The sequence below is a fragment of the Asparagus officinalis genome, chromosome 3 (genome assembly GCF_001876935.1).
Source record: "Asparagus officinalis chromosome 3, Aspof.V1, whole genome shotgun sequence".
NCBI classification, from domain to species: domain Eukaryota; kingdom Viridiplantae; phylum Streptophyta; class Magnoliopsida; order Asparagales; family Asparagaceae; genus Asparagus; species Asparagus officinalis.
In genome coordinates, this window is record NC_033796.1 from 44810136 (window position 1) to 44834725 (window position 24590).

Genomic DNA, 24590 nt, shown 5'->3' on the forward strand with positions numbered 1-24590 from the left:
ATGAATTTAGGGTAAAAATCACGGACAATAATGCAAGAATCCACTATGAATAAAATTTAAGAGTTACAATCTCTCTTTACAAGGCGAGACCCTCTCTTTCTCTCACTTTCTTTTTTTTTTTACTCTTAATTGGAGACATTAGGATGATCTGAACTTAACGCTAGGGAGAGCTTCAGCCACTTTTTGACAAAAATGAAAAAGCCACCGAAAGCTTCAGTATTTTTGTTGACAAAAGAGAAAGGCAGGAGCAAAAGTAAAAAATGGGAGGAAGAAAAAAATAAGAAGGGAGGAGCTTCTACACCTATAAATAGGGTCCCCCTCGTCCCTTATTTGATCATCCTTTCAACTGCTAAAAAACAATCAAGGGTCAGTGAGAAATTGTGTAGAGAGGCTAAGAGAGAGTACTGAGCCAGAGAGAACTCAGTGAGTGAAAAACAGAGAGAGAGAGAGTACTCAGTGAGAATATCAGAGTAATATTCAGAGTGCTTGTAATTTCCCCCTTTCAGTATAAGATCTGCAGCAGCCCGTGGATGTAGGTAATTTTGTGCCGAACCATGTAAATCTTGCGTCTCTTTTTTTTTTGCGCATTTATTCGCTTTCTGGTGATAGGGGAATCTGAGTAATCTCCCAACACTTGTGGCCATTAATGATGTTATATACTGAAGTAACAAATTTCAGCGAAACCATCATTCAATTAATGAAAGGAAGAGAAATATCAACCTACTATATAGCAATAATCATTCAGGCGACAGGAGTAACCTTGTGGTGCCAACATGACGGCGCGTGAAATATGGATGAAATGTATGAAATTGACAAATTTCTGCGCACAATAATAAGCTGAATAAGCCCAAAAAAGGCCAACAGATCTCACAATTAGATAAAAAAATACCAAATTTCACCGGATACTAGTTCTTTCTGTCACAGTGAGTCTCCAGCATCTTCACAACTCCTTAAAGTAGGACCAACGCCCTGCTTAGACAAATAAAAACAAACCTAAAACAATGAGGATATTTTATAATATAAATGTAGATAACTAAATCACAGCTAAAAAATAGAGAGACAACCTTAAAATGATAATCACGCATGATGTGAGAAATTCATCAATATTCTATGCACGAACACATACCTTGCAGCAAATACACACCATGCATGCCCACTCTCACAGTACACAGATACATGCACATGCATGTGGTATGTGTGTGTATATTCACAAACATATCCTACATACACATATACATGTGTGCAGGTCGTATGGAGACACATGCTAACATATTCACAAGAACAAGTACATAGCCCTGTTCTCGTGTTTATAATAGGAACATCATCAAATATCATAGTTACATGAAGGACACTTCCTCCAAAAAAACAATCCGACTCTCTAACACACTTGGCCACAGCACGAGCATCCATCCGTGACAGTTGAACAAATTTAGAGTTTGCTCGTGTTGTTTTCTATACGCTCAGGAGATGGATGGGCTTGAAAGACAGGCACTTGAATGACATGTTTTCTTTATACCCAGGACTTCTTAGATCTAAATGAGACCGCATGTCATTCAAGATCTAGTATAGAGAAAACAGAATGTATTGTGAACTATCTTTTATTGGAGTCTTGCTTAGTAGATAAACAGAGAGAAACAGATATGGTTCTTTTAAAAGGTTAACTATGGGCATCAGAAGTAAAACCATTACATTCATGATCAAAGATATTCTCACCTTGAGGGTAGCCACTGCAATGCTCTGTTCTCCAGCAGTCCAATTATCCATTAACCAGGAAAGTAATGCAATACTGTGATATTAAAATAATAAAAATGCAATGTTGTGATATAAAAACCTTGACTAGACTTCTGCAGGTATATGAATCAAATGAGCTAAAAAGATAATCTTTTTGATAATTTAAAATATATTTCAAAACAAAACATGTCACATTTAGATAGACATGCAACTATCTATCTACTGCTAAAATACATGTTGAATTAAATCACAAACTCCTTCCCCATGAGTCAAAATTGAGAAGAAAAATTTCCGAAACTTCTCCACAAATCAATAACCAGTGAGCACAAAACTTCTATCACTAAGTTCCTACTCCTCATTAGCAGTTTTCCTCCTCTTTTTCTACTTTTCTCGCCTCTCGCTTCCATCCTCCATTGACCCCTTTGCTTCTTCAACACTCAAATGCTTTCTCTTCTTCCCCTCTCCATTATCCACCACTTCTTTTTCCCTCCTCTTTTCTTTATTCTTCTTCTTTCTCCTCTCCTCCGCCTCATCCTCAACCTCCTCGTCAACAACTTCTACTTTGACCTTAGCATTAGCTTGCAAACTTACCCTAGACTTTGGATCCTTCTGTTCCTCCTTCTTCCTGCTCCTACTCGATTCGTCCTCATCTTCGACCTCTCGCTGGATCTCGACGCCTGCCCCCTTCCTTATGAACCTCAGCTCTCGGTGCACCTGAACGGGATCAGGGAAAGCATTGGACACACGCTTCAAGTAGGCGGAGATCTCGCGGCGAGCTCCGTTGTCGCCGGCGGCGAAGCGGGAGAGGGCCGTAGAAGCTTTAGATAGAGAGATCGGTTTCGACGAGGTCACAGTACCAGTCACCGCCTTCATCTCCTTCCTCTTTTTGAGAGAGAGAGAGAGAGTGTGTGCGTGGAGGAGGAGATACTGCTACTCAGCACCTAGGTCTGGTTTGGTACGCGGGAATAGAGTTGGAATAAAATAGACATGGGAATGGAATGCAAATTCTGGTCCTCATGTTTGGACGCGTTTAGAAAATGAAACCGGAATGATAATTTTATTCTCATTCTCAAGTTTGGTATTCTTTGTTCACAGGTGAGAATAAAATTTAGTTTTCTAATAATGCTCTTATCAAAACATAGAATTTTAAAAACATTAAAAATATTCTAAAAATGACTAAATAATTTATTTTTTTTAGAAAAATAAGTTTTATAGAAATGATATTTTTTCCTTAGAGAAATAAATTTTCATGTAATAGTTATATTTTGGCACACCGTCTCGGCAATAATTTCGGATTTTTGGCTTACAAATTGAAAATAATTTTCATAGAATTTATTTTTAATTATAAATAATTATAATTTCACTTTTCTAACTTTTAGTGGTACATGTCTATTATTTGTACGAGTAACTAATATTACTAACATCATTGTGCGATAGTGAAGACAAGAATGCCTCATAAGAGATATTGCATATAGTCAAAAAGTTATTTTTATCTAGATGCCAACAATATTGCAAAAACAAAAGAACGTGATAAAATAGTTAAAACATCAAAATTTTATGAAAAATGTGTCTACTAAATCATGAATAATTGGGCACTCTTCACAACATCTTTGTTTGTTGAAAAATTTGTTATAAGAAAATAAAAGAATTGAATTTGATTTATTCTTTCTAACTGCTTAGAAAAAGAATGTTTACAACTCTCTCAATCTCTAACTGATTACAATTTTAATTTCTGATTACAAAAGAGAAGAAGATCGGTGGAGATCTTCCCCTTGGTTTAATCCTGGGTTCTTCACGGTGGCGATGAGATGCCTACCTCGACATTCGTATCGAGTTTGCTTCTCGTTGACGATCCGAACGTCTTGTTTCACTAGAACATGGTTGATTCCTCTTGATTGACGTTGAGAAGAACTTACGTGGCAAGTTTGAAACTCTTAACGAGTTGATAACTCAGAGCGAGTTTAAACTCTTGAAAAAGAGTTGATTTGAACCGAAAATCGGTTAATAAGCCAAGGATCAAAGCTCCTAGGACTGCTCTGCAAGATGAATGTCAATCTTTCAATCTTTTTGCTATCGAAAAAGGATGAATTGGTGCTCCCTTTGCTGATCTCTAGATCCGAAAATACTCAAAGATCCAAAGATCGCAAAAAGCCAGCCCCTAACTCAGTTGAGTTTTTTGTGATTTATAAGGGATTAAGGAGTGTAACTGATTACAATTTTAATTTCTGATTACAAAAGAGAAGAAGATCGGTGGAGATCTTCCCCTTGGTTTAATCCTGGGTTCTTCACGGTGGCGATGAGATGCCTACCTCGACATTCGTATCGAGTTTGCTTCTCGTTGACGATCCGAACGTCTTGTTTCACTAGAACATGGTTGATTCCTCTTGATTGACGTTGAGAAGAACTTACGTGGCAAGTTTGAAACTCTTAACGAGTTGATAACTCAGAGCGAGTTTAAACTCTTGAAAAAGAGTTGATTTGAACCGAAAATCGGTTAATAAGCCAAGGATCAAAGCTCCTAGGACTGCTCTGCAAGATGAATGTCAATCTTTCAATCTTTTTGCTATCGAAAAAGGATGAATTGGTGCTCCCTTTGCTGATCTCTAGATCCGAAAATACTCAAAGATCCAAAGATCACAAAAAGCTACCCAAAGATCTCTTCTTTGCTGCCAAGCCGAAGGACCCGAACTAAGCTGATTCCTCAGTTATTTATAGAGGATTAAGGGGTGTAACCACCCCCTTAATTCTCTCCATAATGAGGTTGAATGGGGGTATAACTACCCCTTTAATCTGCTTCTAAGTGGGGCAGAAATCCCTCAAATCGTGGGGAGAAAACGGTTTCTAGAACCATTCAGCTCGTGCTTTGAATGAGTCAAATGCTGAAAATAGCGTTCTGGACCTGAACTCTGCGTTTTAGACTTGAAACGCAGAGTTGGGCCTGTTTTAGACTGAAAACATCGTGTTCGCTCAGCGTTGTAAATCTGAAACGCAGAGTTGGGATGCAGAGATGAACTCTGTGTTTTGAGTCCAGGAATTCTACGTTTTCAACTGGAATGCTGGGGATGACCTCTGCATTTTGACTCTGGAACGCGGGCATGACCTCTGCGTTTTGAATCTGGAACACAGGCATGAGCCCTGCATTTTGACTCTAGAACATAGAGGCGAGCTTGGCGAGCTTCAGGCTGGGTCCCATGTTCAGACGAAGTCCAGTCTTGCAGACAGACTTCAGAACATAACTTGCTACGAAGAACAGGTCATAACTTTCAAACCGTAAGTTAGAATTGGACGAATTATATATAAAAATCGACTATCTTGACGAGATAAAGCCGACCAAACCACCCCAAAGGGTTCGGTTTGCTTCCTCCATTTTGCCAAATTCCTTACGATTTGAGAGATATTTGCGTTTTGATTTGAAAAGACCGTCAATTTGTAATCTCTTTTGCTAGAGCGTTACAAAGATCATCATCTTGTAACCTTCGTCTTGACTCCTTGAAAATATGAGAGTCATCAGATTATAACTCCCGATGTTAATTGTGAAGGCTGTTGAATTAAAACTTTCATTGGTTGTTGTGAAGGTCGTCAGATTATAACCTTCATCGATCTACGTAAAAGTCTTCAAATTGTAGTCTTCTGAAAGCCGTCAAATTGTAACTTTCATCATCGGTATTTGATGAGGATCAGCTATCTGCAGTAATTTTTAGACAGCCTATAATCTCCTGCTAAAAGAAATTTTGAGATTTTATGTTCAAGGGAAAAATAAAGGAAAAAAATAAAAAAAAGTGCAATTTATCATCCATATGTCCAAAATTGATATAACGGTAGTATCTATAGTTTAAAACTTTATATGCAAAAACTATCACATTCGAAAAATTATCAGAAATATCCAAATTCTAATCAAAATATCCATAAAATAGTTCGAGCAAAATAATTGGGCAACCATCAAAGTATCAAAATATCAAGTTTTGAAATTACAAAATGATAAACTAGTCTATAACTCTAAAGTGCTACCTAATACTCCCCATTGTATCACCTTATCCATGTCTCCTTTAGATTATCACCAATTGTGAAGAACAAATCTAGCAAATTTCGGTTAGCACCAATCGTCCCTATTGCTGTAAAGCACTGATCCATAGTTAAATTCATTTTCATTACTTGTTCAGTAAACCTTTGCCTCTTCTCATACAAACTCACTTCATCTAAACCATCCTTGATCAATTGGCTTGATTTAACAAGCTCACTTCCAATATATGCACTAGTTTCCCTCATGATATCTCCTAATGAATCGCTATCTCCAGACAAACGTCTCTTTCTTTTTCACTTCAAGGAGACATCACTCGTGTTCTCTGTTGTTGCATCCTGTGAAGGTGAGTCAATATCAATAAAATCTTCTCCGACAGTCTCTTGACTAACCTCTTTATACAATTCCTCTATAACATCAGTAGGATGTTCCACTCTGTTTCATATTGCCCTATCCTTCCCGAACACAATAGCCAGAGTTTCATAGTGTGGAAAAGATTTCTCTTTGAAAGGTATTGCATTTTTGTGGGCCTACATTAAAAGATTAAAAAATTAGACAATCATTAATTAAAAAAAATATGTCAAATGTAAAAATGATCATGTGATAAATTAAAATTTAATAATAAAATACATGTAAATATTCATCCCAAACTTCTTTTTCAGCAATCATACATTGCTTAGTTGCATCCCATCCAAAGCCACTACAATTAAGCATATCAAACACAATGCTAAATTGTGTCTTAAGTGTCTTCATCCTTGATCTAATGTGAGGATCAGTCTTTAACCCTGAATTTGGTAGTGACTCAGAAAGTAATCTTTAACAGCATTGTAGTGTCCAGGCTTGAATCCACGGTCAGCATTGTACTTTCCAGTGTTATGTAAATTCAACAATGCATCAACCAATTTCTGATCTTCTATAGTAGTTCATGTGTGCTTATTCCTTCTACGACCTTGTTGGTCTTCTTGATCCATTCCTAAACAATTATATTACTTATTTATCAGTTATCGCATTTCTACTTTTCTTGCAATATATGTAATTTTTTCCTGAAGCATTAACCTCTCGATATTAGAAATTGTATTACATATAATAATAAATAAATCCATGTAAATATCAATTACCATCATCCAAGAGTAGTAAGCTTTTCAACATGAGCATGAGTCAATTGCTAATAACTCAATTATTTCACAAAGAAAAAAATTATTGTTTCCATGATTAAACTTTGTATATGAAAAAGAAAAAAGAAAACACATATGACAAACATAAAAGCCAAATGATTATTGTTGCCCTATCCACTGATTATACATAGAATCTGCAAGGCTATCTCGCCACGAAGTCTAATCTGAAGTAGTTTCAGTTGTCATGATTGGATCATTAGCATTGACAATTTGAATTGTTTCCTCCAAAACATCAAGACACTCTTCACATGGATCAACCTCCATCTCCCTCCTTATATAATTATGAAGGAGACTACATGCCATGATTATTCGATTTTGTATCTTGATAGAGTAAAATGAAGGACTACGTAGGATCGCCCATTTTAATTTAAGCAACCCAAAACATCGCTCTATAACATTTCTAGCAGATGCTTGTTTCATATTGAAAAACTCATGTGCAGTTGTCGGTTGGTGTCCATCTCTCCATTCATTCAGGTGATAATGTTGGCCTCTATATGGTGCAAGGAAACCATCACAATTTGTGTATCCCGCATCAACAAGATAATAGTAACCTATGGTTGGACATATTAATTATCTAAATATTAAAAAACTTGAGTTGCTAAAAGCAAATATTATACAAATTATAACTTACCATGGGGGACTTTTAATCCATTTCTTCTGGTTATTGCTTCTCGAAGTACTCTACTATTAGCTGCTGACCCTTCCCACCCAGGTAGTATGTATATAAATTGCATGTTTTGAGAACATACACCCAAGACATTTGTTGCAATTTCACCTTTTCGTGTCCTATACCTAGATTTGTTCTCCAAAGCTACTCTCACTCTTATATAAGTCCCATCTAAAGCTTCAAGACAATTCTAAATATAAATGAAAATTATTATGTTAGATTATTTATAAAAACTAAGAAATACAAATAAAAAATAATTTATAAGATACCTTGAACTATTTCCACCTTGTGTCTGTTGAGTCTATCAGCACTGGATTGGGTTTTGGATTAAAACATCATGCAAACGTATTATGACATGCAGCACATTAGTAAAATGCCTACTAAAAATTTCCCCTGAACGTTGTAACATTTGTTTTATGACCCTATTCTTCACATGGTGGGCGAGAGTATGTAGAAACATTGCAACTTGTTCGTCTACCAACATATTTTTTGTATCTTTCAGCCCTACATTTTCTAGCATAGTGCACAACTTTCTAAAAGAGCTCCTATACATTCTAAGTTGATCTAAACAAGTTACATCACTTGCATATGCAAGACGATACACATTTTTTCTTTTGGAATAGAAATCCACCAAATATCGCTCTCTTGGTGATTTCTTTTCTTCGTAGATTTTCATTAGATGTGATGAGAAAAGAAACCACCAAGCCACTATACTCTGTACATTTCTCATATGTGCTTGGACAGCCACCAGCTTCTTCATCTTTCTTCTTTCATCATCGAAATCCATAATATGATATACAACTACTACATAAGGGTAAATATGCATATTTATTTAGAACGTAAGTATTTTAACAATAGGAGATTTTTAGATATTTGCTTCGTAAAGTGGGGAAGAAAGCACTACATAAAAGCAAGTTATAAGGAAAAAGTTGCACATAGTAAATATTAAAAAGATAATCGTCTAGGAGATTTTTCAGATATTTGCTAAGCTTGATTTTGGAACACCAACATTAGATATGAAGCTTAATTATTTACAATACAATATAACTGAAGAGGAGAGTACACATATAGAAATGTATTCTAGAGATCATGCAGTGTTCAGAGATATCGGTTCTATTCAGAGACAAGGGTGGATGGTTATAAGGAAGATATATTTGGATCAACAAATTGTGAGCCTTGATGTTAACAGGTTTAAGGGGTATTTGGAAGAAGCACTTCATATTGCTTGATTTTTTATTTTGGGGTTTTTTTTTGCCTTAATAGAATTGATATTTGTTTTGTATAGATTATGAGAGGAATTGATTCTTATTGAGTATACATTTTTTTGACATGTACATTTATCTATGTTCTCTATGACTAAAAAATACTATACTCTGTTGTTTAGTTGCATTAGTATCATGATATGTTGGTAATAGACATCCCATTGGAACAAATAACTGATACATGCAATGTGTTTGAATAAAAAATATGAAGATTGTGATGCACTAATACCTGATTTTATCATTAACTTTAAAACTATTATCATATGCTGATTTTATTTCAAATAAGCTTGTTTTTATGTGAAAAATATGCAAGGAGTGATGAAAGCTAACCTAAAAGATCCTTTGTGCTACTATGTGATTACGTGTGACCATTTTGATATAAAATGCATAATATGATTAAGAGTCTCCATCTAATAACTCAGAGTGACTGAATCAAGACAAAATCATGAAAATGGTATTGAATTGAAATTGGATCCTTACTTTCAATTTCTATTTTGACAGTAGAGAGACTAATTTTTGAATCACAACATCATGTTATTCTAGAAATATTATTTTTCATTCTATATATAACTATAATTATATTCTTTGTAAATTGTATTAGCTCTTACTTTTCCAAGTAATCTAACACCAAACACCTAACTGAGTCATCACAAGATAAAAAATTCTTGTAAACATTAGATAAAAATTTGTCACACATATAAATTTCAAAAAGAAACAATTATTAACTTATCGAGCGGCGTGGAGAGCGGCATGGAGACGACGAGAATTTTCTTTGTGGAGGCGTAGATGAGAATATTTGTTCCGACGAGATTTATTAAAATTATATGAACTCCCTTATATATATGCTAACTACGGCAAGGTCGGTGTCGGTGATATAAAGGTGTTAAAAGATAATCAACATAAATTTATTAAAAGGTATTGGAACTAAGGCACATATCAGAGATTTATTAAAAAATAATATCACAAGGTATTGGAACTAGGCAAGGTCAGTGATATATAAATTAACTTAGGAACAATGTTTGTATATTGGAACTATGGCAAGTTATATTCATGCTTATATTTATTTGTATATTTGTATTAGTAGCTTAAGATAAGATAATTTTTAATAAAAAAAAATTCATATGAAAATTTATATCTATTTGTATCTTTTATGGAGGGTATAATTGAAAATTATTTGATTATTTTTATTCACACTTAAATGAGAATATCAATTCCTTGTTAAATGATTGGGAATGACAATTCCCACATAAAGTGGGAATTGATAAAAAGTGGGAATTTTAATTCTAGCATCAAAAAATACATCGTGTTTGGTACGTATGAAAAAAAAGTTAGAATTGTATTTCATTCCCACTCATTCCCGCGTACCAAACGAGCCCTAACCTAGGTTTCCAATTGAAGGAAATGTTTTGCTTTTGTTTTATTGCGCTGTTAACGGGTACCCGTTAATTTTCAAATCCAAACCCGGGCCGACTTAGAAAAGCTGGGCGGTAAGCTTACCACTAAGAATTTCTTGACGAAACGGTCCGCGCGTCGAAAAAACGCGATCTTGATTCTCATCCCACTTTCTTCCTTCTCTCTCTTTCTGTCTTCTGCTCTAGCTAAATATCAAACAAGGCATCAAAATTTTGAGAGACGGAGAGGAGAGAGGGAGAGAGATTGAGATCAGGAAGCGGTGTGGTCACCGCCATCAATGGAGCATCAGATGATGATCGATCGCCGTCACGACGCGCTCGGGGATCTCCGAATCATTCCGGACGAAATCCTCTGTGGCATCCTCGAATTCCTCTCGGCTCGCGACCTCGCTCGCCTCTCCTGTGTTAGCAGGCAGGTCTTTTTTCACTCTACCCCCTTTCAATTCCTTTTCCTTCAATGCGCAGTTTCTACTGTTTGGGTAGTTTAACGAAAAGACCTCCCAATTGATTGTCATTGAGCTGCGTCTGTGGCTGTAATTAGACGCTATGAAATTTTTGAATTAGTAGATTTTTGTAGTTTAAATGAAAGAATTTTGAAAATTATAAAATTTGTATAAAAGCACATAAGCGATACTTTTGGAATTCGTATATTGGAGAAGAGAAATGAAGCTTCAAAAATTAGAAAGTATTGCAAAGCATATAACATTGATTATACTATCAAATCGTGCGTGCATATGTGTGTGCTTATATATGGCATAAAAACATAATAAAAGTCACATTTTAGCTTATATATAACTTTGAATAGAAGAAAGTAAATCGGTTATTAAGTCTTAAAGACCTAAACAAATTCAAGTTAAGTTAATTGCTTTGCCGTTGATGGTCGGTGCAAGTAACAGTGTCATCAATAGGTGAGGTCATCTTTCATTGAGTACGGGTGGGATTGGAATTCAAGAAATTGACAGCGAGGGCTATGGTTTGGACGTCTTCTCAAAGATTATGTATTAAGTAAGCATATTGCAATATAAACCAATTTAAATCTCACAAGCCCAATTAGAGAAAACCGTGGCTGGACATGGTATGAAGATACTCATGCTTCATTAGCTGAGATATGAATCAAGCTAGAGAAGAAAGGACAAAGCTTGCATTAATTTTGGTAATTACTCAGACAACTTCTAAAGAAATTGCGAATTTTATTTGAATAGGCTGGATAGGTTCCAGTTTGAACTCAACTAATCGACATTTTTGCATAAGAGGAAATCATAGAAATAATGAACTCTTGGTTACAAAGATGAATTTATTGACTTAATAACGGGGCCCTGTGTAAAAAAAATACTGAAATCTTTATTCTAAGAACTTGTCATTCAGCAGTATTGAACACAGTACAGACTACAGTTTCGCCTTTGATTGTCAATGAAGTTGTTTAAATGTTTTGATTTACAGAATGTGACCTGAGTTTTATTACTTATTTGGTGAAGATAACTGAATTGATTACTTCATGTTAAAACATTTTAACATTTGAATTTGCATCATAGTTACTACATAAAAAATTGTACAATTCAAATTTTGAAGATAAAAAGGGATCTCTTTAGCATGCATAAGATGTACCTAGATATCCATTTTTTTCAAAGAAGTCAAGAGTGTGACATTTGTTAAATGTTTCTAGTGTAATGTACACACTCTGCAATGAAGAGCCGCTGTGGATGAGCTTGTGCCTCAGAGATGGAGGTCAACTTCAGTATAAGGGCTCTTGGAAGAAGACTACACTTCATCAGTATGTTACACTGCTGATTTTTTTAAGGTGCTGTTTAATCTTGTATGATAAGGGTTGGTAGTATTCCAGGCAAAATCTGTTCACTGCACTTGAAATTTCCCGTGAGAAGCCTCTGCAGTTTGCCGGTAAGAAACAATCTCATGAACATTCATGGGTGATTCAGTAACAAAATATCATCATGATATGCATTTGTTGTTTGCTCTTTTTGCAGGATTCAACTCCTTGTTTCTTTATTTGAGATGGTATAGGCGTTTCACGACATTGGATGGGTTCTCTTTCGATAGTGGAGCTCTCGAGAGAAAGAAAGAGCTTACGGTGGAGGAGTTTCGTTCCCAATATGATGGGAAGAGCCCGGTAATGCACTTATTCGTTATTTTGATCTTTAATAGAGTGGAGAAGTTACTTAAAATGGGGCCACTGTCCTTTATGAGACGTGTAACATCAAGGGCCCATAATTTAGCGGATCAGATTGCAGATGTTTGAACATGCAAATTGTGAATTACAATATTGTTGTTGATTTTTAAATTTTTTAGTATAGGTCAAATTTTATTATTCTTCCATAAGTATATCAACAAATGATTGCAAATTTCAAACATAATTGCTACTTGAAAAATACACTGTATTCATCATGATAATGACATCGAACACAATTCTGCACAAAATTCATCAAATCTGCATACGTAGATTCAGTATCTCAAAGCAGCTTTCCATGGGAAATCGTCAGTTCCCTAATATCTTGATCAAATATTTAGAAGGACATACAACACAATTGCTAGGATTTTATCTTAAATGCTCCCACCTCCCTCCTCTTGAATATAAACACATTTGGCATTTCATTGATTCTGATCATCCTCATACTTGGAACCATATTCTTTCTCACACCTTGCATGGCATTTTGGATATTCCACACAATAATTCCATATTCTGCATATTGATCCACTGGTTAATGTGTACCCAGTTTAAGAGTTGCAATTTTTATTTATTTTCCAGGTCTTGCTTACTGAATTAGCTGAAGCGTGGCCAGCAAGAAATAAGTGGACAAAAGACCAACTGTTATTGAACCATGGAGAAGTTGCATTCAGGTTATCTCAGAGGAGCTCCAAGAAAATTACCATGAAATTGAAAGATTATTTCTCTTACATGGAACTTCAGCATGATGAGGACCCTCTTTACATTTTTGATGACAAGGTTCTTCTGTGCTTTGTGAGTTATAATTGCATAATAAAGCCTGTTGAAGGCAGTTGAAATATCAAATTGGTTATTTTAACAGTTTGGAGAAGCTGCGCCAACTTTATTGGAAGATTATAGCGTGCCTCATTTGTTCCAAGAAGACTTTTTTGATGTTTTAGATCCTGATCAACGACCTCCTTTCAGATGGTTAATAATTGGGCCCGAGAGGTCTGGTGCTTCTTGGCATGTTGATCCAGCCCTGACGAGTGCATGGAACACTCTTCTGCTCGGACGCAAAAGGTAAGTTTGCTTAAGTAATAGCATAGTTCTTTGTCTGTTTGCACATATTATATCAGTTAATTATGCGATGCCTGTTATCCAAAGTTTTGTTTGTAGTAAGTTATATCTTTTCCTTCATTTTTCTTTTTCCCCCAAAAGGAAGAGAAGAAAAACATTGAGACATTCGTAGACTTTGTTCTATATAATTGGTGATATGGCAACTAATCCCAAAAGAAGATCTATTGAAATCTCAAAAAACACCATAATGCAGAAACTAACTGCCTTTATTAGGAGTTAAATTTGTTACAGTTTAATCTTTATTTCTTTAGCTTTTCTTACAACTTGAATGTCATTAGGAATCAGATTTTAGTTTGAATTATGACTTGTGTATGTATGTCAACTTTACACCCATTTTCCAGATTTGATTTATGAAATATTGTTTTGACTATTGAAAGTTAATTGGATTGATGGCTGAGTTCCCTGTGTTTTCTCTGGTTCTCTTTTCGTTCCTCGAATCTTTGTTTTATTCTTGACTTCCACCTTCCATCATAATATTGCACTAGCTAGCATAAGTGGTTCTGGTGGACAACATCTCTCTTATGTTTGAACAATGTCTCGAGTGTGGACTCTAAGACACTATGTCCAAGAATGCTTGCCCATACACAAGCATTCCAAATCTTTGTTTTAAGGAAAAACAGTGTTTAATTATGATATTATCCATATATATTTAGTTTATTGGATTACTTTACCCAAAAGTTGAAAATGTGTGAAGTGTGGACCAATATCATGCAGTACGCATTATTGATAACCCCCACATATGTGTGATATAGGGAGACTGATTAAACCGTGTGGAGCTCTCTAAGGACCCTTCTGTTGATTAAGGGAACCATGTTGCCATGTGAGGATGACTAGAATGTGGTCCAATATGTAAGGTTTGGGTTGGATTGTGATCTTTTCAAGAACTATTGCTAAACATGAGAATCCGAATAACTCATGAAGACTTGTGTGCTCTATGCCACATTACCCGACTAATCATCTAGAAAAGAAATTCAGATATCAGGACCAAGACACCTAAGAGACAATTTTAACATATATTAATTAACAGGCACAAGATGTAATTTATTTGTTAATCTGTGTCATCAACATATATGTTCAGTATAGGAGAAGTTCATAATACGTTCATATTTCTAGTTAAAGGAGCACGAAAGATTGATTTTTCCTACCTGAGATAGGATAGGAATAAGGAACTCCAAAACGCATTGATTACTAACTAGGTTCTGTAAGAAATCAAGTGAGCGGTGAGGGAGAGATCCAGCCCAGATTTGATTTGGGTAAGGAAGCTGCATTTGCATTGGTCGAGAATTTAGGAAATAAAACTGATAAATTCATTTGGAAGAATGAGGTCTAGCCTCTATTTTACCTTCAAGTAGGTACTTGTCATAATTTTGTCTGGCAACGTCCTTCAAGTGGTCCCTTTAGGTGACAGCAAGATCAGCAAGTATCAAGAGGTGCTAGAGAGCTATAATTGGATGGTACAATAAAGTAAAACATTTTTGCTTTGTGAAAATGTTGTTATTCCAGACTTGCAAGTTGTATAGGTATATACTATTGTGCTTCGAGGAACCAAACCAAACGCCGAGAGAGAAGGCCAAACACAATCAAAATAACAGCACGAACACAAACAAACGAATTTTACATTGTTCAGCAAGTTGCCTACATCCACGGGGCAAGAAGTGGATGTGTTTTCACTAATAGAGAAGGAGAGTACAAATAGAGACTACAAATTCACTCAAAATCTCTCAAACAAACCTCTCAAAACTCTCAAACAAAACCTTAACCAAATTGCTCAGAAAACTCTCTTTTCTGTGCACAAAACAAACCCCTTTTCAAGTCTTTTTTTTCCTCTTTTCTAAATTGTTCCATATATATAGAAATCCTAAAACCAAAAACATACTAGGAATTCTAAAACCAAAAACAAAACAGATAAATCCTAAAACCAAAAACATACTAGGAATTCTAAAACCAAAAACAAAACAGATTAGGAATCCTAATAACCTGTTACCAAAACAAAAACATACTAGGAATTCTAAAACCAAAAACAAAACAGATTAGGAATCCTAATAACCTGTTACCAAAAACAGATTTAGAATCCTGTTACCAAAACAGATTAGAAATCCCAATAACCTGTTACCAAAACAAAATTAGGAAACATATTAGGAACATGCTATCCAACATATACTGAAATCTACATATCTAGGTTTGGATAATTAATTGTATATTGAGATGCAAGTTGATTTGTCCAGGCTTTTAATGCCTTACTCTTAATTTGATATCAGAATCTTTGTTTGTCGGTTCTTAACTTAGGCTCTTCCTATGACTTGGGTCTGCTTCATTTTGTTTATTGTATTTATGAGCTTAGCGTAAAGTTGTCACGTCTAGTCAACTAGGCATCAATGGAGTTTAGGTGTGAGAGATTGCTCTGCTTTTTTTTTAATCTAGTTCTCTATTTTCAATTGTTTACTTCCTTTGATAAAGAAAAGGATGAAAAACTGATGTTTTACTTTATTCCTTACAAGATGGGCATTATACCCTCCCGGCAGAGTACCTATAGGTGTTACAGTGCATGTTAATGAAGATGATGGTGACGTTAACATTGATGGTCCATCATCTTTGCAGGTTATTTTGCTTCTTTACCCTTTTTCAAGGTAGATGTATTAATAGGCTTGGTCTTAATTTTGATTTGATATATTTCTTATTTTTGCAGTGGTGGCTCGAAATTTATCCAAAGCTTGCTGACCATGATAAACCAATAGAGTGTACCCAACTGCCTGGAGAGACAATATTTGTTCCGAGTGGCTGGTGGCATTGCGTGCTAAATCTAGAAACAACCATTGCTGTCACTCAGAACTTTGCTAATGCATCGAATTTTGAATATGTATGCTTGGATATGAGCCCAGGCCACTGTCACAAAGGAGTTTGTCGTGCTGGATTGTTGGCTCTCAAGGACAATGCTTATCCAGATACCAAGAATGGTGCACCTATTGACGCCGGTGTAATGAATCACCTTGACATGACCCGTAAAGGCAAAAGGCTCAAAATTTCAGAGGGTGGTAAAGATGGGCACAAACATGATAACAATAGTAATGGTATCAAAGGGTCATCAGAGATTTACAACAAACTGCAGAATAAAGATTTTTTGTACAGTATAGATTTTTTAGCTAAGTTCTTGGAGAAAGATAGAGACCATTATACTTCTGTTTGGAGCCCTAGCAACATTATAGGACCCAGAGAAATGAGACAGTGGTTGCACAGGCTTTGGGTTTTGAAACCAGCAATGAGACAGTTAATCTGGCAGGTAAGTGTTGTACTGCTTTTTTTTCTTTGGTGTTTATGATACTGAAACACAACACATGCCTGGCTTCAATTGTATAATACCGAGGTATTATATGGCCTTCTGGGACTTTTTATCTTGATAAATCATTATGATCCGATTAAATCCTTACATCTTGTTATTATCTATGCTCATTATCTGACATGCTCTTTATATAGGGTGCTTGCCTGGCTTTAAATGTCGACAAATGGTCAAATTGTGCTATGGAAATATGTGCTTACCACAATTTACCATCTCCCCTTGATGAGGAGAAGTTTCCTGTTGGCACAGGCAGCAATCCGGTAAGCAGCTTCTTCATTCTTTTTGTCAATAATCGTTTATATTGTATCAAGCACTTAAAGAGAGCACTTGGATATGAGAGTTCCATGCCATGAATCCCTGTAAACAAGGGTGCGACTCAGACAGATCGGTCAGGTTTTATGGTATTTTGGGACCCGACCTGGATGTGACAACATGCCGTCCATAGCTGAACCAAGTTAACATAACTTTACTTTTAGAATGCAGGAACCTGTTCCCATTGCCTTGAATTTTCAGGTTTTCCGAGTTGGTTTTGTTAGATGGGCTAATTTAACCACGCATAAATACCATTTAAGCACCATCAGTCCAGTTTAAGCAAGAGCCAGTTGCAGATACACCTCTTCTGTCCATTGCTGAACCAATTTAACATGGGAATTATGAGAGTGTATCCAATTATGTAACCCCTAAATTGTTATATTAGCACTTACACCCATTGAATTCCAGACGACATTATTTCACAAATTAGGTTGAGATGTCACATGGGAATCACTTTATGATAAGTTACCTTTTAACTTTTGTTTAACCAGTACTAACCTCTAAATTGAGGGAAATTTTAAGATCTAGTGAGATCCGGGAGTGTAAGTGGTAATAAAAAAAGTGTAAGGGTATAATAAATGGTTACACCATTAAATCAGAGTACAAGTGGTGTATCCGCAATCAACTCATTAAGCAGAATACTTGACTTTAGCCAAGAGTATTTGTCTACAAATTCACATATGCACATGCTTGCACAAATGCTTGAACAAAAAATTTTAATAGTTAGAACTTAGTATTATGTTTACGGAAATTCTTTACTTAATTAAACATTATGGTTCACCTAGAGAGAAAGCAACCATCCTTTACAGGCTACATATAGAAACTGCTTAGATAATAGATATAAATTGTTTACATTGAGCAAATAATCCACAAAAATGTTCACAGATCATCTCAATAAATGAACTTCACAGTTGCGAGCGAAAAACAATTTGAGGCGTGTTTAATTGAGTTAACTCTGGTGAGTTCCAGCTGACTTCAACTTCAATAGAATCTATTCCCATATCTGACATGGATTCATCTTGGTCCCAATTTACTTTCCAATACCTGTACCGACTTTCGAGTGGGCCATCTCAATAATCCGCATAAGGTCATTATGGTATGGATCAGATCACGTAAAATGCCTCCTACTTTGCCCGTTAGATGATTTACAGTTTCAAATTTGAAGTGAAACTATAGTAAGTTCACGGGAACACATGAAATTCTAATTGGAACCTTTGAATTTTTTTTATTAGGGATTAAATTTTCAAATGCTTCATGTAGCTCATCTAGGACATTGAGCTGAACTGTAAAAATATAAGCTTTGTTTGTTTTCTTTCTGCAGGTTTTCTTGGTTTCCGACCATGTAGTAAAAATATGCATTGAAGGAGGTTTGGAATCATCTGTCCATGGCCTTGGCACGGAGGTGGATTTACCTGCCATTTAGCCTTGTTTTCCCTAATAACACTTCCTTTTCCTTAAGTTTTCTTTTTCTACCTGCAGCTTGAGTTCTATAATCTACTTCAGAAAACAAGATCCCCTCTGATAAATCATGTTCCAGAAGTTGTAGCAAGCGGATTAGTTATTGATGAGAATGGTGCTTATAAACCTCTTTCATGGGATGGAAGAGGAGTACCAGATGTACTTGCTGACTATAAACTTGTAGAAGGAGAGTGTGGCAGGGACGAATTTTCTCTCGGTGTCTGGAGTAAGAAGAAATTAGAACTTAAAAGTCCAGGATCCATCTCACCTTCTAAGATATTTCCATATATAATAATCAGAAGATGCAGAGGGGATATTTTTGCTCATATGTAAGTTGACTAGTTAGGTGTCCTCCTGATTTAAATGTCAGACTGACTGCATTTTTTAACCATGATTGCCTAGCTTCTTAGAGCTAACCCGATCATTTTCTTTTTCTTTTTTATTTTTCTTTGTTTTTTCAGAAGAGACACATTGCCAAGAGATGATGTTTTGCATTTAGCTTCATTTTTGGGAGAGCAACTGCGAAATCTTCACCTCTTACCCGTGCCTCCTCTCAGATATGGCATCAAGTATAAGATTAATGATATGTCTTTGATAGGATGTCCAAATGGTCTGTCTGATGTTTCTGAGAAACCCACAGCAAATGTTTTCAAAGAAGTGAGTCCTAAAGGCTTTAGTATTCCACCAGAGTGGGAGCTTATTGTTGCAGCACTAAGTAGAAGAAAAGAGAATTTGAAAGAACGCTTATCTCAGTGGTATGTCCCAAAGGAGATATAGAAGCATTTATTTAAAAATAATTTGAATGCCTTTTTCTCAGGTCAGGCTTTTGCTTTTATCTCAAATCTTTAACACGGCAAAATATTTTAAATAAAAAAATATCCGCAGCAAATGCACGTGTCTGCAAGTATTTCTGCTTTCTTTTCTTTTTTTTTTTTTTTTGCTGCAGAAGTATTCTTCTTTATTGTTTAAAAACTTCCCGCTCAACAGTCACATCGACCACAGTTAACAGTCCACATAGACTTTGAAGACCCAAGCCATCTTTCGCAAGAGTTGGGTGGCAATTGGGTCGAGTCCAACCGCGACCGCACCTGCTTCAGCATGAGACGGAGACTCTCTTTATTTATTATAGTAAATAGAATGGCAATACTTTTCCCCTCTTTGATTAAGGTCAAAATTGTCATCACAAAATCCTTTAATAGGCTTGGACCTTAGATTCTTAGTTATTGGTAAAAGGATGAGTTCTTGAGCAGTTATGCGTAGAAAGAAAATTAATGATAGGTTCTCGAAAAAGACCTTGAATTCATGGCAGTTTCTTGAAATCTAACATATCTAAATCATGGAAATTTCCAATTGTGATCCTTGTAATAGAGAGAATTTGGAGTGGTTGTTTGCAACATGAAGAAGATTTTCCCTCTTCAAAAACTGCCACATTTATGACCTCTGCAAGATTTTGAATTTACTGATTTCAGAAAGTGCAATAGTATTTTATTTATATATCTCCATGAATGTATGTCTTTCTTTTTTTTAGAATGATTGAAGATATACCCTGACATTTTAATATTTTATATACTGTTTATCCATCCCTGACAAAAAATGTATATTTCCAATGTTTCACCAAATAGTTAATCGTTAAAACAGTAGAATTATGTGCTTAAACTTTGCAAGTTATGTTTAAGAAGAATATACTTTGTACTCGATATCTAGTGAATTCAGGCGTCATGGTCCAAAATAGGAAGGCAGATATCGTTTGCCTCCATATTGTGTTCTTCCAGAAAGCTACAAACCAGAAATAACAGGACCCATAGGAAATTAGTGTTATTGTTAACATTCAATAATATTTGACTGTAAGCTCTCGTGAATTGGTAGGATGTGTGCATCTGACTTTTTGTTGTAATGGACAACCTTTTTTTTTATCATTGAACTGACATATATGATCTGATATTTATCACTCGTCAAATTCAGGGGATATCCTATTCCAAGCTCTTTGATAGATAAAGTTGAAGAGTACATTCCAAATGATCTTGCATTGTTGTTCAACCTATCAGAGGTAGTCCCGAGTTCTGTTTATCTTCTTTGAAGATTAACTAGCACTTGCTAACCTGTTTATCTTGGATGATGCATCAGGAGAAGAATACTTTTAATGGCTATAATGCATCCCCTACTTGGATACATTCAGATATCATGGATGACAATGTCATTATTGAATCATGTACTCATGCTAGTTCTTTCGATGGGACTACATCTGATCCAAGAACAACAGTTAATGGCACACCAGATGCTTGTAATGTTGAAAGAAGTCCAAGGAACTGGACCCCCACCCACATTCTGGATTTCAGTGATCTAACTATTGGTAAATCACTTCTAATGTCAATAATCACCCATTCCCACCCACCAAAGACACACACACTCTCTCTCTCTCTCTCTCTCTCTCTCTCTCTCTCNACACTCTCTCTCTCTCTCTCTCTCTCTCTCTCTCTCTCTCTCTCTCTCTCTCTCTCTCTCTCTTCTCTCTCTCTCTCTCCCTCTCTCTCTCTGTCTCTTTTGTACATGCATACAATTACATGATGTTAAAAGTTAAGTTTAATGACATTTATCATCATGGGATTTTTTTTAATGAATATTCCATATTTCGAATTTTCTGCTTTTCCATGTCCTTCATAGGGATTTTTTTAGAAGTTTCTGTGTTTTATAATTTATTCCAGTTTACATTTACTTGATCTTTTTTATTTTTAATTCTTTCTTTCACATATGTATTTATCCACTTATTTTAGCCTTGGGGACTGACAATAATCTCCTGTTTCAACTGTAGGAAGATCAAAGTAATGCTCCAAAAAGATATTACCCTTTTGATAATAAAAAAAAAAGATATTACCCTTATTTTTGCATGTGAAATTTTAGCATCAATTGTTAGACTGATTCATACTTCAAGAACATTTGATATGAAAGAAAATAAGTGAGCAAACATCAGGTTTGGATTCATGGTCTAATTTTATCCATTAATGTAAATTTGCACTTTCCTTCCATTAGGCCAATAGACGTATAAAGTTCTTTGTTACATGCCAGTGCATTTAGCTTGTCGATTTAAAACCTATTTGTTGCCACATTTTTAGAATTAAGAGCTAATAAATGAATCTTATATAGTTTTTGTTATATTTTTCTATTCCTTAAGTGCTAAGTTTAGAAGAAAGGTTAATGCAATTGAGCGAAAGATTTGATATAGAGTCCATGTTGTTTTTATTGTTGTTTCTGCTACTTTTATGCCCCGATTCGTTCAATTGAAGTATTGAAAACCAATTTCACATGCAAGTTTCATGTTCGGAATTCAGCAAAATATTTGGGATAAAAGCTATGTTTCTATTTTCGTTTCTTCATATATTCTTTTGTTTACTTGAAATGTTGAAACCTTATTAAATTTCATGTTCACGATCTCGAAGTGAAAAAAGAAAAACGTTTTAATCAAAATAGATAAATTTTTTTATTATGTGCAGGGGATCCTTTATATGACTTGATTCCGATACACCTAGATATTTTCAGAGGAGACGTTTATCTTCTTAAACAATTTCTTGAAAGCTACAAACTCCCTCTGACAAGAATATTGAACAGTGTGCCTTCCTATGTTTCGGTAGAGAACTGGAAGAAGCTTAAGAGAATTTCATATCGTGCCATGTAAGTTAGCCTGTTTTCTATATGCATTGTTTTTACTTAATTATTCATCTAAGATTTTCGTTTTAACCTTGATATGCCCTTAAAAGATACACATACTTCCGTCTCATATTAATGCCGTCACAAATCATGCGTTGACCTCATATATATCCCTCCAACCCCAACCCCAACCCCAACCCCCCAAAAAACAACAAAAAAAAGGAAAAACAAAAAAAAAACCAAGTCTTCCCCCAAAGTCTAGCCACATGCGTGCACAAGGGTCATACTAGATAAGTAGTACTGAAGTACGTAAGTACTAATATATTTCCATACACGGTAGCATATGACGGTGAAACTCTGCTGATCTCCAGTCATCACCAACATGAATGGGTAAGGATCCATAAGTCCAATATTTGATTTCTTCTTCCATTTTATTGCTCTCTAGACTATTGATGTGTGTACTGGCCTATCTCACCTGATTTACAAGGGGTATGCATACCTTTTCAATATTTTCTTCAACTCGGAAGTAGTATAGTTTTTATTCACCAATTGAAGTGGATTCCCCAAAGAAAGGGTAGATAATGAGAATGTATTTAAACAATTAATAGGGCACGTAAATGGAGCCAGAGAAACATAAGAGCTATTGAAAGTCTGTATGAACCCTACCTTTTACAAATTGTTGTCTTATGTTTTGTGCCCATATATCGACCTAGCTATGTAATATGAGCCATACACTCTTCTATGAGAAGATTAGGATTTCAGAGCAATCCTTTTCTTAATCCTAAACTTTAGTTATATTATCCTCTTTCAGTTTGCTTTTGGTAAGACCATGTTCTGTTTTCATGTATAGGGGTAAATCATTTGGTTAGCTGAAAAAAAAAGTGCATGAGCTAATTTATGACTCAAAAAGCATTTTAAAGAGGAAACTGGGAATTGTAGCCTGGGTTGCAGTATTACAAAGTAGGGGCTGTGGGAATTTATGAGAAATTTGGAATTAAAAAAGAATACTATCTGCTTTCTTTATTTGAATAATGAAGACGAGGAAAAATCTAAGATAGAGGCGAAGATAAGAGGATGACTTCCATCTTCAAGCGAAACATATATCGATTGAAGGAAAAGGGAAACGTTAATTTTACTACTTTTTATGTATTGCTCTTATGCTCAAGTGAATGGCTAAAGTTTCAGCCCTTTCTAGTTTGTCTTGAAATCGACGATGAATTAAGCAAGTCCGTGTTGTCATTCTAATAGAGGTACTAAATTAATACCAAAAAAAAATAGTACTATTCAAGCGAACTGTATGTATCTACTCCATTTAACATAAAGAAAGACAAGGTAACTAAGATCTTTCTCAATCAAGAGATAACATTGGGGAATAATATTGATTGATTTTCCTATCAGTTTCCCTCCGTATGAAATGACATCTTATTAATGAGTTTACTTTATTGTTTGCTCTCGATCTTAAAAAGCAGCGGAAATTTTTTGTTGTAATTTTTATCAGATCATATTTTGAGAGCCAAAAGATGGAAACTGATGTGTCTATTATAATTTATGCTGGTGTCTACAGGTGCTACTGTATTTTGCACGAAGAGAACGTTCTGGGAGCCATCTTTAGCCTCTGGGATGAACTGAGAAAGGCCGAGTCGTGGGAAAAAGTAGAGGAGGTTGTTTGGGGAGAGTTGAATAATTACAAATGCTCTGGCTAAAGATTTTAATCTTAGCAAAACTGAAACGTAATAATAATTACCTTGTATGTTTTTTTCCATTTCATTCATTTTGTAACTTTATGGTACCGAGTGCTGTTTAACCACTCTTCTTCAAATTGGTGCAAAATAATTAGATCTTTCCTTAGTTATTGTAACTCGAGGAATTTTCTGTTTAACCTCCAATAATTGTTGTCTCATAAATATCAAGCCTACTTGTTATGCGAATATATCTTTCATGAATTTCAAGCTGTTTATTCCTGCAAAACTTGTCTGTTATTGATTTCATGTATTATGTTCTATCTTCTTTCCCAAATAAACTGAGACATCGCAACTAGGGGTGTGCAACAGTCGGTTCGGTTCGGTTTTTACCAAAATTTGAACAACCAAACCGAATCACTTATTATTCAAAACCGAACCGAACTGTTGCAAGTCGGTTCGGTTCGGTTTGTTCGGTTCTAACTTCATCAAACTTCTTATCAAACAACAAACTGTGTTAAAGAAAAAAGATATCAACAAAGTAGGAGATTATGAAGCATTAAACACTGATATAATGATACTGTTTTCAACCCATAATGATT

At 35.3% G+C, this 24590-nt stretch overlaps 2 protein-coding genes and 1 long non-coding RNA gene across 5 annotated transcripts; 1 reads left to right on the plus strand and 2 right to left on the minus strand.

Annotated features, from left to right (window-relative positions):
• Window positions 100–2094, minus strand: LOC109833987. The gene is made up of 3 exons (XR_002245416.1): window positions 900–2094; window positions 760–820; window positions 100–659 (listed from the first exon to the last, which is right to left on the minus strand). It is a non-coding gene; the product is annotated as an uncharacterized LOC109833987 (long non-coding RNA).
• LOC109835035 (protein MNN4-like) lies at window positions 2113–2604 on the minus strand. Its single transcript, XM_020403034.1, has one exon. The coding sequence runs from the start codon at window positions 2602–2604 to the stop codon at window positions 2113–2115; it is 492 nt and encodes a 163-aa protein (XP_020258623.1).
• LOC109833988 (F-box protein At1g78280) lies at window positions 10377–24252 on the plus strand. 3 transcript variants are annotated; one of them, XM_020401872.1, is made up of 16 exons: window positions 10377–10677; window positions 11929–12036; window positions 12106–12161; window positions 12248–12390; window positions 13027–13224; window positions 13307–13506; window positions 16062–16161; window positions 16250–16840; window positions 17035–17157; window positions 18531–18611; window positions 18689–18996; window positions 19129–19422; window positions 20630–20714; window positions 20792–21017; window positions 22156–22333; window positions 23874–24252. In XM_020401872.1, the coding sequence occupies exons 1-16, from the start codon at window positions 10544–10546 to the stop codon at window positions 24010–24012; spliced, it is 2964 nt and encodes a 987-aa protein (XP_020257461.1). In that variant the 5' UTR covers window positions 10377–10543; the 3' UTR covers window positions 24013–24252. The 3 variants fall into 3 exon arrangements, with proteins under 3 accessions (XP_020257461.1, XP_020257462.1, XP_020257463.1); XM_020401873.1 differs by having other exon boundaries at window positions 10563–10681; XM_020401874.1 differs by lacking the exon at window positions 10377–10677 and having other exon boundaries at window positions 11990–12036; window positions 12146–12161.

Coding starts and splice junctions, on each gene's coding strand:
- LOC109835035 (XM_020403034.1), bottom strand. CDS start 2,604: ATGAAGGCGGTGACTGGTACTGTGACCTCGTCGAAACCGATCTCTCTA.
- LOC109833988 (XM_020401872.1), top strand. CDS start 10,544: ATGGAGCATCAGATGATGATCGATCGCCGTCACGACGCGCTCGGGGAT. Junction 13,225..13,306: donor TTTACATTTTTGATGACAAG/GTTCTTCTGTGC, acceptor TTATTTTAACAG/TTTGGAGAAGCTGCGCCAAC. Junction 16,841..17,034: donor TGAGACAGTTAATCTGGCAG/GTAAGTGTTGTA, acceptor CTCTTTATATAG/GGTGCTTGCCTGGCTTTAAA.